The sequence below is a fragment of the Notechis scutatus genome, chromosome 3 (genome assembly GCF_049901735.1).
Source record: "Notechis scutatus isolate UNSWTSFEM ecotype Mainland chromosome 3, rNotScu1.2, whole genome shotgun sequence".
NCBI classification, from domain to species: Eukaryota; Metazoa; Chordata; class Lepidosauria; order Squamata; family Elapidae; genus Notechis; species Notechis scutatus.
This window is the reverse complement of record NC_142011.1, coordinates 167,896,591-167,911,935: the sequence shown is the minus strand read 5'-3', so window position 1 is coordinate 167,911,935 and position 15,345 is coordinate 167,896,591. Positions and strand designations below refer to the sequence as shown.

General features: G+C 36.1%; 1 protein-coding gene across 1 annotated transcript in view; it reads right to left on the bottom strand.

The window, feature by feature from the left end:
* The window catches only part of LOC148131465 (chloride channel protein C-like), a 71,731-nt gene extending 57,158 nt beyond the window's left edge, over positions 1–14,573 (bottom strand). Inside the window, exons 1-2 of the mRNA XM_087961711.1 lie at positions 14,074–14,573; positions 4,634–4,763 (exon numbers count right to left, since the gene is read on the bottom strand). Coding sequence (XP_087817837.1) covers positions 4,634–4,763; positions 14,074–14,321 — 378 coding nt within the window. The 5' untranslated portion in view covers positions 14,322–14,573. The remainder of the gene's footprint in view (positions 1–4,633; positions 4,764–14,073) is intronic.
* Positions 14,574–15,345: the final 772 nt, after the last annotated feature.

The following is a 15,345-nucleotide window of genomic DNA, read 5'->3' as shown; positions in this document are numbered from 1 at the left end:
AATTCCTTCCCCCCACACTCAAATACATGTTGCGGTCCCTAGCTGTTTCATCAAATAAGCTACGTCATTAGCCTCCAAGCCTTATAATAAAAAATGAAGCAGTGCATTTATATGCACTCACACAAGCAGAAAGCCATCTTCTGTATTTATATATTTAGACTTATACATTTATTTTTAAATAAATGCACACTAAATTGACTACATTGTTTAAGCTAAAAATAGTAGCTTCAGAATGTTTCACATATTATTGCATATATTTAGTATATAGTGTTTACTTTAATTTTGAAAAGATACTGACTTAATAATTTGTCTAGTTCCAACTATAATAGTTAATGTCAGCATTCCTGACTTTGCTAATCATCTTGTAATTTAGCTACATCTATAATTATCATTCCAACTAAACAAATATTTTTACTACCAGCTTTATATAAATACCCAACCGATTTGATACAGGCTGGTGATATTGAAAGCAGACCTTTGGTACACATTCTGAAATAAATCCCATTGATTTGAGGATAATTGTGACAATTTCCATCCAATTCATTAATCATTAGTGAGTATTTTATAAAATAATCACAGAAACCCATATATTTCCTACTTTATATCTTCAGCAAAATATTGTTCCACCTTAAAACTTTTTTTTTGCTTTTTTATTGGATTGGATGGAGTCAAGATGTCTGCTGGGATGCCCATCACAAGTAAATTGGCTCCCATGCTTTTGCAAAAATGTCATGATACTGAGGTTAGACTCACTTGTGGCTAAACGTCAAAGATGCCTCAAAGATGAAATAGTTCAGCAAATTACCACAAATTTCCTGCTGTTGCCTCAAGCCAGATATTTTGACTGTAAATTGCAAACATGTGGTTCTCTGTAATAATTCAGGAAGATCAGATACATAAACCCGAATCTACCACTTCACAAATGTAAGTGGTATTTACCTCAGTCTTGGAAACATTTCCATAATTTTCTCAAGTTTCCTTACATATGGCTAGTAGAATCAGGGTTTTAACAGAATCTTGATGACGCAAAATTCACAAAGAACCTGTGTGCTAAAATCTATTCTAAGTCTTTGATATCAAAAAACCATTCTTTGCAATCTCTTAGCATTAACAATTATTCACAGTCCAAGTCTAAAAAACCCTTCTTGCCCTGTAGATGCTTTATTGCTACATTGTGCATTATATTTTGATATTTATATTGAGTGATATCTTTGCAGGTATCCTCTGTTTTGGATGGAAGTAATCTGATCCCTGTGAACATCCCTATCTGCACTCATGATGCTTTGTCAATACCCATAATTTATGTTATTTGTCTTTGATCAGACATTAGCTAATCACCATCTCTATTTTGACCCAGAATGTTACTGTACTCAATATAAGATCCAAAGACAAGCCTCAGAACTAAGATCAGCAGTAGAAGTCAACATTGAAATGTTCCTGGACATTTTTCCCTACAAAAGAAAGGAAGATATTGAGAGCCAGTTTTGTTTAATGATTAATGCGCCAGACTAGTACCTGGAAGATTGTGACTTCTAGTCTCAACCTTAAGCATGAAAGCTTGCTGGACAACTTTGGGCCAGAAGCTTTCTCTCAAACCTGCAATGTCAGGCTTGGTTGATAAGCTGGTCAATCAATTTCCATTGCAACTCAGTTAATCATGGGTAAAAAAAAGCTGACCCTGCATTTGTTAGAAAACATTAGGAATGGGGAAAAAAGAAAGGTATTGACCATATTGCCACTGACTGTTTAGTGGAAGAAAGCTAAGAATGAATTGTGGGGACTTTAATCTGCAAAAGCTAGAAGCAAATAATCTGACACCAAACAGGACCATGATCAAAACTCAATGTAGGTGTCCTCTACATCCAAGAAGACATGAGTAACATTTAAGAGCAAAGTGATTTAGAAGAGTTGCATATTTATTTATTTAATTTATAGACTATCCAACTCTGGATAGTTTGAAATATACTTTTGAAATTCACTGTTTTAAACACCCTTTTTATGCTGGAGTTCCAGAATGGCAAGATATTAAAATGCCATTGACAGTAGTTTTATATCTCAGCTACATTTTTCAGACTATTTATATTCAGTTTTCATTTATCAACATAAAAACAGGCATTTATTTGTATCACACACTTGATTTTTTTAAAGGATCTTCTGCATTGTTAGCAATAAATCAATGCTTGTGTATTCTCTGAATTCTGCAGTTTTTACACAGAAAGTATAACTTTCTCAATGCTTTCAAAACTCTGCTTTTGTGGGTCTATCAGCCCTTTTAGGATAGATTTTAAGAGTATGTAATACAGCATCAGAAATATGGTAAATACCTTGTTGCTCATGTAGTTTAAGTTCTATTAATTCTAAAGTTATCATACCCCAAAAGAAGACATGCTTATTTTTTACAGTGCTCTATTTTGCACTTTTAGAATCTCAGAGTTCAAAAGTTTGGATCACACAATGTATGGAACAAACAAAATGTACCAGAAGAACTATATCAGGGAAGTAAAAATAGAATGGAAAGGGAAATGAGATGGGCATCACATATATGTATTAATCCAATTTTATCTGCATAATCTGCTTTGTGGTATGGATAATATATTGCACATTTCATTGAAACAAGCACATAATCAGAATGAATCACCAGAACTTTATGAATGAAACACACAAAAAGGGATAGGATAATATAAAAAGAAGGCTTAGGTCCAAGGTCAGGCAATATTCTGGATATATTGAGGACTATGACTCCATCCCCTTTAAAGGCCATAATCAGTCATGACCAATGGACATTTTGATTGGGAATTAAGGGTTGGGCAAGGATGTGATAAACTACTGAGAAAAGACTATTCTGCAAAGCCTGATACTTTATTGAAGATCCAAATGGGCTTGCTTCTGAAAGCTCCATTGAATTACTGGATTCAGTGAGGTAATGCTTTTTATAAGTAGGCCAGGTGAATAGAGCAACGTGGTTGAAAGATAATTTCTATAAAAATTGGAAGTGTGACAGTTAAAACTTGCAGGGTAATGGAAGAATATATTGGTCATGTTTGCTTTCAGTCTCAAAGCACCAGCAGGACAAAAACAGGACCTTCTTCCAGCTGAAGTAAACCCTATCATGTTTTTCATTATGGCCAAATTCAATGGCGCAAAGACAAATGCCTTTTGTTTCTTCTGGCTGCTGTCTTATAGATATTGGTTAAAGCTTTCATTTGCTTTCAATTTCACAGTGATGTTTTTAACCTTTGCCAGGTTAAAATAAAGACCAGATGTGCTGAACTACTTATTCATCAGGCTTCCCCTGCTGACAACTGTGTCCTTGTTGTCAACACATTCAATAATATGCAAATTTCTTCAAACATTCAGCACTTCCGTTTGATCTGACTCTCAATATAAATAAAAGAAGAATAGGCAGCAACAGGCCTCCAAAACTATCTGACATTTTTCAATTAGATTTTTTTTTCTCCAAAATAGACAAAGAAGCACCATTTTCTTTATTAGATTCAATGAATAAGCTTTAAGAAAAATGGGAAGAATTGCTAAATAGGACCTGGTATGTTGCATAGGGTTGCTTTAATCGCTGTGTGGAAGAAAGAACTCCAACTGGATAATTGGACGTAAGCTTTTCAATTCATCTTAGCAGGTTTCTAAAGCATATTAGGTGCCATTGCCCCACCCTGTGTGATAGGGGGAAGGTGTCAAAAAACTGTGAATTCATGATCAAAGCTCCAACTCTCTTTTCATCACATAATCTATTTTAACTTTCTTAGAACTCCCTTATAGAACCTCTGCCCATATTATCGTTCTTCCCTTGTGTGTGTATATGTGTTACTTCATTATCTTTTGCTTGCCATTTAGTGTTATCCAGATTTATATGGCCCAGATATAGTTGCATGCAAACCTTTGACTCATATGGCTGCTTCTAAAACTGTCCCTGCCTGGTTGACTCAAATAGGCATATGTGGATATGTAGACAACAAAAGTCAGAAAAAACAAGTCACCGTATCATATGGATTACAACATGCAAATGTACAATCCCTATCCTAACTAATTGTGCCTCATTTGGAAATCACAGGCTATTACCAAGCTTTCCACTGGAGACAAATTCCTTTGTGTCTAATCACACATGGCCAACAAAGTATTCTGTTCTAAACTGGCATTTATCATTAGTTGTCCTCATTTGGGGGCTGGAAAAAAACTCACCTAGTATTAAGTTAACAGGAAAATGACCTCACTGCATTGTTATACAAGCAAACAGGGACAAAGACCTTTTTATAAAAATGGGCATTCTTGTGAAGAGAAAGTATGAAGTATGCAGTGATCGGATCTATACATCTTACCAAGCCATAGTGTGCTTAAGCATGTTGATGGCTGAGTCATATTTGGCTGGAACTGCAAAAGATGCTAAGGCATAAACTTCATTTATGGGTTATAGTAGCTGTTGCAACATAATATGTTAAGCAAAATAAAGCAAACCTTATCTTGATGTGACCCAGCCACAATTTAAAATCCCCAGGTAACTATATTCAATACTTGAGCAGGGAGAAAGGTAATGAATGTAACATAATCCTATAATCAGACAAGAACATTTCAGTTGAGTTTAACTTTGTAATAAAAGCTATATTGTATAATTTTCTTTTACCTGAAGATAGTCTTCCACCAAGCCCCATTTTAATCTGATGAGGGAATCAATTATTTGATGAGTCAGGAAACCTAGAATTCCGATTGCTGTTCCAATGATCCCCATCATCAACCATTGATCCCAATCCGTTCTTTAAAAAAGGGGGAGAAAGGAAACAATTCCATATCAGTGGCAAAAAATATCATGGGGTTTATTAGTGGCTTTGAGGCAAGAAGTCCATAAAAGTTAATTAGATAATGCTTAGAATAATGGAATCTAAATTCTTAAAACTGATTCAGTGACTTATCCTAAGAAGCCAGATGCATGTAGGAAAACTTCCATTAAGAAAACAATGACTGTTTGATTCTGCTCCTCAGTTTTGTTGCCTTTTTGCAGCACAACAATCCTACATTCTAAATAGCATGTGTTGCATACCGCAAGTCACTCTATTAACCCTGAGACAACTTCTTTAAGAAAAAAATGCAACAAAAGCAAACTTGTTTTTATTTCATTATGTGTTCTAATGAGAACTTTTGAGAGGTACAACCATTTGCTGTTGAGATATATTATTTATGGGTAACATTTAGCTTGTTTTGTTATATACTGTGGCCACATTTGAACTAAATGTACACAGGTATAATAGCTCGTTCTTAATTGCTGAAATGTGAAAACAGTTTGCCAAATCCAGCCTCATTTTCACCATCATTCCCAGTTCAGAAAACATTTAAAGAATCTTAGCAAGCTTAGTCCCAGTTTTCCTTAAGCAACAAGAAGTCTATCAGTGCCTCCAGGCAAAGAACATATTTTCTTACAATGTTCTTCAGGTGTTTTAGATTGCAGTTCTTCAATAAAACCACAGAGAATTATTATAGTTCAGTATCAAAACACAATTCTTTCCTGTTTTACCACACTCTTACTTTTAAATTGCATATACCATTATTGTTATTCTGTGTGTTATTTGATTACTTTTAGCAGGAAAATAGAAATAAGCATTTCTTTAAACTGTGGCCACAATATAAAATGACATTTCAAACTTTCCTCATCCTTGCTTATAACACTTGCTCTCTTATCTGGATTGTTAGGCATTTTGCTTGGTTCTTCTAATGAAAGAGTATGGATTTCTCAAGTATGGATGTGATATTTTTTCCTAATAGGATTTGCCTTCCTAGTCTTGTCTCCTGTCTGATCTGCATGCACTTTTCACTGTCATCAACAGATGGCACTGGAGCACTTTATAATCCTTGTGCAGAGAAAAAGATGTAAAGGAAGATACTTTCGAACTAGAAAATATTTGGTGTCTCAAATGAGATAAGATTCCTCAGCTGCCATGCTCTGTTTGCTTGTGGGAGACCATTGATCCTGTAGTTCCCCCCATGTATATTATCTATAGGTAGTCCTTGATTTACCACAATTCAGACCAAAATTTCTGTCATAAGTCATTGTAATCAGGTCAAGTTAGAACTGATTTGATGACAGCATTTACAGTGCTTATTAAGCAAATCACGGTGGTCATTAAACAAATCATCTGGTCATTAAGTGAACCCAGCTTCCCCAGTGAGTGTTTTTTAACAGAAATTGGCAACAAAAGTTCCAAATCATGTGACCATAGGATGCTGCAACTAGTTGTGATCTTGTGTGTTGCCAAGTGCCAAACTTGCAATCATATGACTGCAAGAGTGATACAATGGTCATAAGTGAAAATACAGGTCACAACTCAGTGTTTTTTCTGAGGCTGCTGTAACTTTGAATCGTGGTTAAATTGTCCATTAAATTGATAAACTTGGGTACCTTTAATTCTAGCACAACACTGTAATCTCTGTAGCACATTTGAACATCTCTATGTTCATTTGCAAGGTATTCACTAGATTAGAGATCTTAGTTTGCATAGAATAGTGTGAGCATATTTGGGTTTTGGTTGTGCTTATAGTTTAAGGGCAAAAATGTGCCAAAAAGTGGCTCATAATGTTCAGATGCTTAGTGAAGAATAATGTCTATGGCATGACTATGACTAAGGTACTTAATTCTACCCTTTTCTTACTAAAAACATTATTTCAAAGCATCAGTTGTACATGGGATGTAATAGGAGTGAATAGAAAAAGAACTATAACATGGGTGTCAAACTCACGTCGTCACGGCAGCATCACGTGATGTATCAGGACTTTTTCCCCCTTCACTAAACTGGGCGTGGTCAGCATGTGACACATCTGACCCATAGGCCAGGAGTTTGACAGCCCTGAACTAAAATGTATGACATGAAAGGAAAAAAATGATGTCTTTTTTTAATAAAAAAATTATTTGGGTTTTCACAAAACATAATACAAGTAAAATTTCTTTTTTTGAGAATAGCATGGTCCCAGGTTATCACTTCTCCATACAGACACAAATTCAATTTCATATTCATCTTTGTGTTCTATTCCACATCTTATTACTATTTTAACATTTTCTCAATAATTTTTCCCTTTCCTTAGTTTTCTCAATCTTACTTTTAATTATCTCATTCCTTTTTCATATATATATATATATATATATATATATATATATATATATATATATATATATATATATATATATATATATATATATATCTTTTCTAAGTTTCAATATCTTTCTATATTTATACTTTTGTTTGTCCTTTTTGTTTGTCCTTTTTCAATTTCATATTTTCTTTTCTCATTAAACAAAATTTTTCCCTGTAGTTACTAATTGGAGTATGACACCTTTGTATCTTTTAATTTTTATCCATTCAATTCTTATTTAAACTTCAATTTATGCCTTTACAATTATAACATTCAATATTACACACAACTTCCAGTCGAATTCTGCTTGGTACATTCTTAAAATATGCATGTGGTATTCGGCTAAGTTCTTGGGGCAGCCTATTGCTGTGCTAGAAAAGTTCTGCTTGATTGGTGTCTCTAATATCTTCTGTCTGTTTTTGGCTCTTTTGTATCTTGATTGGCTAAGCAGTCATTAAGCTGGGTTTCATCTTGCTGTTGGGGTGTGTTTGAGCTGGAGGTATAGGGGATCTGTTTGTGCCCAGGTGTTTGCCTGGCTGTGGTGTGAGATTGTTTTTGTTTGTATATATATATATACCAACCAGCTAAACACCTCATGGAACTAACAGAACACTGCTTAACCAACACATATTTCATATACAAAGGACAAAGATACAAACAAATTGAAGGAGCCCTATGGGATCACCACTGTCACCCGTCATTGCAAACCTGTTCATGGAAGAATTCGAATCCAGAGCCCTGGCCAATGCCACCCACAAACCCAAACTATGGTTAAGATACATTGATGACACATTTGTGATTTGGCCCCATGGAAAAGAAAACCTAAACAATTTCCTAACACACCTAAACAGCACACACCCCAAAATCAAGTTCACCATGGAAACGGAAACAAACAAACAACTACCATTCCTAGACGTACTAATCTACAAAAACAGATGGCACACTAGGACACACCGTATACCAGAAGAAAACACACACTAACCGCTACCTCAACGCCCAATCCCACCACCACCCAGCACAGATAAACTCCGTGGCTAAAACACTAATTACCAGAACCAAACGCCTGGCAGACAAGACACACATTAAGACTGAACTATGCACCCTGACTAAAGTACTGACAGCCAACGGCTTCGACAAAAGCAAAATCACCAGCTTGATCCACAAAAACACACTGAAACATAATAGAAACCCAGAAGATGAACAGACCTATGGAACAGCTGTCCTGCCCTACATAAGAGGTACTACAGACAAAATTAGTAAGGTACTACAAAGACATCACATCAGGACTGCCTTCAAAACAGACAGAAAAATAGCAGCCATCCTTAGCAACCCCAAAGATAAAATTGACCTGGAAAACCAAGGCATATACGAAGTCCCCTGTGCATCATGCCCAGCCACATACATTGGACAGACCAATAGAAGAATAAGTACCCGCCTGGATGAACACAAAAATGCAGTCAAAAAGCTGGAACACACTTCCTCACTAGTCCAACACATGGAAGCACAGGTCATAGCATCAACTTCAATGCCACCAAAACCCTGGCCACTATGGAAAACCCTAGCCACAGAGTCATCAGAGAAGCCATAGAGATTGAAAAAGACCAGAAAGCATGAATAGAAGAGATGATTCCACCAGGCTGTCAATCATTTGGAAGCCTGCACTCACAAACAAAAAAATCTCCACACCACAAGCCAGGCAAACACCTGGGCACAAACAGATCCCCTGATACCTCCAGCTCAAACACACCCCAACCAGGCACCCAGATAAAACCCAGCTTCCTAACTAATGATAGCGTCCATTTACCCGGAAGCCAAGCTGCACTAAAGGCCTCCAATAAAGTAACACAATGCTGCCAGCCAATCAAGATACAAAAGAGCCAAAAACAGACAGAAGATATTAGAGACACCAATCAAGCAGAACACAGCAAACTCCGAGACCAATAAACACAGACCAAGACTCCCAACCAATCAGGATGAAGAAAAACCATTCTGGCACAGCAATAGGCTGCCCCAAATTTAAATCTGAAACCACTGTAAAAGTCTGACTCACGGACACAATACAGAAGCCTGATGATGGCAGATGAGATTCTGCTGAAACGTTGCTACAACTTTAAAAGAACAACTACAATGACGTGGGAAAATACCCGAACCAAGCCAAACACCATACATGTAAGTACCCAAAACTTAAGAAAACAAATATATATATATATATATATATATATATATATATATATATATATATATATATATATATATATATATATATATATAAATAAATAAATAAAATACTTATTCTATTCCAATTCAGCTCTATCATTAATGTTAGTTATAATCTTTGACATCTTTAACATTTCTTTTCAACAGAGTATCATAATTCTAGGAACACTTATATTTCCATAATTTTTTCATGTTTCTTTCATATTCCACTTCACTTAAACTTTTATAACATTTATAATAATTAAAATGTTCCCCTCCTTTCCTAATTTCATTCTCTCATTCTCTTTATTTCATTTATTTATTAAACATTCCATTCCATTACAATGAGTATTTTATCTATCATTTTAATCACACTTGTTTCATATTTTCAAAGTTCATTTCTATTTCTAATATAACAATACTATCTTATGTACCCTTGCAGAATCCTCCTTTCAATTAAGTTTTCACCCATTATCTCTGTGTCTTCTAAATAGGCGTATACCCTTAATCCTTGTATGTTTTCCCTGTTTCTCTATGTCCTGTTTCTGTCCTTTATCATTTCTTTTCCTTTCTCTCTTCTCCCTCTTCTTCTCCCTTCCCTTTTTGACTCCTTCTCTCTCTATTTCTGATTCTCTCTTCTGTAATCCTCTCTTCTGTTTCTTCCTAATGTTGTAATTACTTTTCAAACTATTCTTTTTTTGGGTTGTTTTTTCAAATCTTAAATTTTTCACTCTCTTTCCCCCCTTTCCTTTCTTTTCCCCACATAGAAATACTTGGTCATTGAAGATGGCTTCTTCTTTGTCCCGCCCTTCTTGTTCTACAGGCATTTCTTGTTGTTTCTCATAGTTCAGGATCTCCATTTCTAAAAATTGAAATACGAAGCCAAAAGAACCTCTTCCTTCTTTGCATCTTCTGTTTTTAAGTTCCATTCTCAATTCTTCCAAGAGTGATACCATTTTAAAAACTTTTAAACAACCACCCAATTAATTTTAGTCCTTTAGATCCAACAGCCAAAAATCCAAAAATCACCAAGTAATCCAAATAATCCAAAGCTGTTTCTTCTTGCTTCTTTTTTCCACTTTCTCTTCCTGGGGTTCTCTTATCTTGTTACAAAGTTTCAGTTAAAATGTATCTTTTCGGAATCTTGTTAGTTTCACTGTTAATTCCTTTCACTTCCAGGTGGTCTCCTCCATTTTCTCAGATCCCACCCTTTTGTTTTTTTCCTTCTTTTAAAAGTTTTTGAGAATCCAAAAATCTTTATTATTATTTTATTTTAAGCTTAAATACCTGTTAATGTCAGTGGATTTTTGCTGGTTTCTTGCTTAAATCTGTTGTTGTCAATATAGGGAAGAAAAGAAAAAAAAACAAATCCTTTCCTTTCCCTCTCTCATTCACTGCTTCAAAGTCTTCTTTGGGAACAATGTTGTTCTTTATAATTCAAATTCCAGGGTACCTTATATTGTTGCTTTTTCAGTTCGACCCGGTCAACCAAAACTTTCTCTTCTTATCTTCCTCTTGCACATTATTTTCCAGTCAAGTTCTTCTTTGAGGTGGCCATTTCTGACCACCGCTGCAACTGCCTTTGGGAAAGGCAGTAATGGCCAGCTGGGGAGGAGAGATGTGACTCTCCTCGACCCTGCTGGCAGTCTTCCCCCTCTTCACCACCTCTATGGGATGGCTTAGCCCTGAAACCAGCCGGCTCAGGGCGCTCCAGCAGCGAGCACAGATCGAAACTGCACACGATCACAGATTTCGGTCTGTCGTCAAAGAACCTCAAACCGAAAGCCCGATGTCTTTTTATAAAACCAAGAGAAAGGGGAAAGCTATGCAAAAATTAACTATGGTCTGATCCTGTTTAGTGAAGGTATAGGTTTAGTTATGAATAAGTGATGAAATATTTCAAAAAATATTAATTGGTGTTATATATGTAGGTTGGTATATATACAAAAGTAAGGATAGATAGATTGACAATGTTTATGATAGCTTTGTAGGTGTCAAAGGAGTAAGCTGCATAATGCAGTAGCCCTCATGTTCAACTTGGTATATCCATGTTACATATTGTGTATCTACAAGACTCTATTCTCCAGGTAGATTCTATCCATCCAGTGAGATCCAGTAGGTGAGAACTCAATCCCTAAAAAAATCTTACCAGAAATGTCGAGGTTAACCTTCACTGTAGGAGTTCCTATCCTATGGAATAGCCTCATCTAGAAGACAATAAAATCCTGGCTCTTCTGGATGGCCTTGAGAATAGCTGAGATGGCTGCATGACTCCTGATGTTGTTATGCCAGAATATTATGCATCATTATGTTCTTACTCACATTATAATTTAACCTAGCTACTGTTCAGATTTGATTTGAACTGGAGTGGTATATAAACCCTAGAAAATAAATCTTACTGGCTGACATTTAGATTCATTGAAGTTCAGTGAATTTGGAGAGGACCAGATTGAGAAAACATGTATGCATATTCAGAAAATGACCTCTAATTGTTGTGGGGAAAATTGACTATATAATAAATGTCTTTTCAAGAGAAGCAAACTCAAATGTGACCAAAAATCCCACCAGTGTATTCTAAAATAATCTGTTTAACCTCAGTGGTGGGATTCAAAAATTTTTACTACCAGTTCTGTGGGCATGGCTTGATGGGGGCATGGCAGAGGAAGGATACTGCAAAATCCCATTCACTCCCTACCCCACTAACCTGCTTTCCAGCTCCGTTCTCCTGTGAAGGGCAACAAAAGACCCAGCCGATCAGCTGGGACTCGGAAGGCAGAGGAGGCAGGGGCAGTCAGAGGTGGTATTTGCCGGTTCTCCAAACTACTCAAAATTTCCACTACTGGTTCTCCAGAACTGGTCATAACCTGCTGAATACCACCTCTGTTTTACCTGCTGAATTGTTAATGGCAATTACAAATATCAAAGAAATAGATATTCTGGTTTTGCTGTCATTAATTTCTAGATTAATTTTACTGCAGACATTAGAAATATTTCATGGACTGAATGATCTGACTCACATAAATTATTTATGAAAGATAGGTCTTATTCTGAACAGATGCATTATAAAAAAAGTGCTTCATTTTAGCAAGATTATATGCCTAAATATACAATAATCCTGATTTAATTGCGCAACCATGCCAGTTGACTCAAGAATGAAGCCTACTATTTTTCTGGGATTTACTCCCTGACTTATAACCCACTTAGTTGCTCAGGCTCACCAGATGTGCTCGATTAATTCCCATAATCACTTAGGAATTTATCTGGTAGCCATTATAGCTGAGTAATTTTAGAAACTTGATACACATTTGATGACATCAAGCTGGACACAGCTGCCATAAGTTCTATATTAATTCATAATATTACAATCTACATATTTCATTTGGATGAGTTTCTGAACAAGAGAAGCTTCCTTATTGCATAAGATTCACAATTCCTCCATCCCAAAACCATTTATTAATATACTACTTATTTGTACTTTGTCACTATTTCCATGGAAAGCATTTTCAACCATGTGAACATACTTTATATCTATGATTTATTATCATAAATCCATACAGGTAGTCCTTACCTACCTATCACAGTTGGGACTGGCACCTCTACCAAGCAATGAGATCATGAAGTAAAATGTTATGTGACCATGCCTGACTTACAATGTCAGTTCAATTCTGGTTGCAGTTGTTAAGTGAATCACCACAGGTCATTAAATATATCTTGTGATTACAACTAGCAACTTTCTACCAACTTCTCCATTGATTTTGCTTGTCAAAAGCTGGCTGTGACTGTGGGATGCTATAACTGTCATAAATGTCCACCAGTTGCTTAATGCTCAAATCCTGACTGTGGTAATGCTGTAGTGTCCACAACTTTGAGAACCATTTGCAAGTCTCCTTGTTCAGTACTAATCATAATTTCAAACAGTTGTTAAATTAGTGCCTGATAAATAGGGACTGCCTGTGTTGGCAGTTCCTAGTAAAATTTACAGTTTGGAGTGTTAGGTCTATGAGGATAATAATATGTAGAGTCTCATAGGTTCAAGACTTCATGAAATTAATATGGGAGGTGTTCTCAAACTTTATAGTATCAGGCCACCCCCACCATAATTTATAAACATATGTGCTGCCCAATGAATTAAAAAAAACACTTCTTGGGATTATGGTGAGGTAAGAAGTACTTCCATTTAAAAAATAAATTTTAATCCATTTATTAGATGAAATTGTAAGCCAAAATGAACTCCGATTTTTTTGCCTATGCAAGCCTGAATAAGTTTTTAAACACATTGATACCTGGGGGGAGGGGGGGAGCTCATTGCTTAATAACCCTACAACCAACACTTCTCAATGCCGTTTAAAGAGTTAACAGCAATAGCACTTAGATTTCTATAGATCTTCACAGTGCTTTACAGCCCTCTCTAAATGGTTTACAGAATCAGCATATTGCCCCCAATAATATGAGTCCTCATTTTATCAACCTCAGAAGGGTGGAAGGCTGAGTCAACCTTGAGCCTGGTGAGTTTCGAACTGCCAAGCTGAAGACAGCCGACAGTCCGCAGAAGTAGCCTCCAGTACTGCATTCTAACCACTGCACCATCACGGCTCTAAGCTTGAGCAGTGATCACAGAATCCTAGCTAACTACTAAACAGAAGAGGGAGATGAAAAATTAAAAAGGAGGAAGTAAGCTGAAAACAGCACTCCATGTTTGCTTCTTATAACAGCAATTCTAAGATATAAACACAAATTTAAGTCAAGTACCTGTAGCCTTGCTCCTGCAGCCACTTCTTATAAATGTTACTGTGTGAAGGCAAATAATCCAGACTTTCGTGGACTGAATGTTCATCTCCCTTCTCTTGAAGACTGTTTTTTCTGGAGCAATAACTATTGTTAGAGTTCCCTTTGCATTGAAGATCTAGAGTGTCAATCAAATCGGGCTGCTCTTCTGCCAGCAACATTTGATCTTCATCACCACCTGTGCACCTCTTGTGAGAAAGCAGGATTGACATAAAATCACAGTTCACCAAAGATTATAGCTTGCGAAGTTGTCTTGCTACCCAATAGGATGGGTGGCAAATTCAACAGGAGGAAAGAATGTACAAGAAGAACTTGCTGATGTTGTGGGTTGGATTATTTTGGGGCTGCAAGATATAGATCCAACGTGTTTACGGCATCTACAGCCAGCCAGAACCAGAGCTTGCATTGTACAGTAATCTTCTCACTGGAAGAAACTGGCATGCAACAGACTGGATTTTTTTTTAAAAAAATTCTTGAACAGAGGTGACTTGAAATGATAGGTTTAGGAATTAAGCAGCCACTACAAATAATTTGGCAATGTAATACAAAACTGTATTCCTTTTATTTATTAAGTAAAATCAAATCAGAATTCCAAATGCTGCAGAAACATTACATAACAAGGCAGATATTAAGGACTATTGTATAAATCAAGTGATAAGGCCCATTGCCAATATGTAAGTGTATTTGAGTTTGCTGCTGTTGCTGCGGCTCCTTTGTGCTGCTACTATTTACTTTCTCTAAATAAAAGCAAAAGCAGCCCCGTTTTTCTAATCTCAAGAGAAATGTAAGCATACGGGGAAAATGATGAGAACAAGAATTTTCTCATTTGCTCACAAAGGAAGATTAATAGTGAATGCCTTTTGAGGATTGTAGCAATTATTTGGGTCAATTATTTGTGTGACCCAAGTACAGAGGCATTTTCTCTCCATACAAATACATGTACATGTTACATCCTTAGCGATGACTTCTATGGAAGATTACCTGTCTTGGCTGAAAACAGAACACATAAAATTTCCCAGTATAAAATCTTGAGGTATACTTCCACATCCATCATGAAACAAGCTGGAGAGTGGAGCATGTTATTTTGTGTTTGTGCATGGACACTAGCATCACACAAATCCTTATGAAAGTTAAATGAAATATTCTTTTATAAATATATAGAATTGATAGGCAATATGCATAAAATAGTAGCATACAGGAATGAAGGAGACAATCTATGACAAAATCTTCTGAATA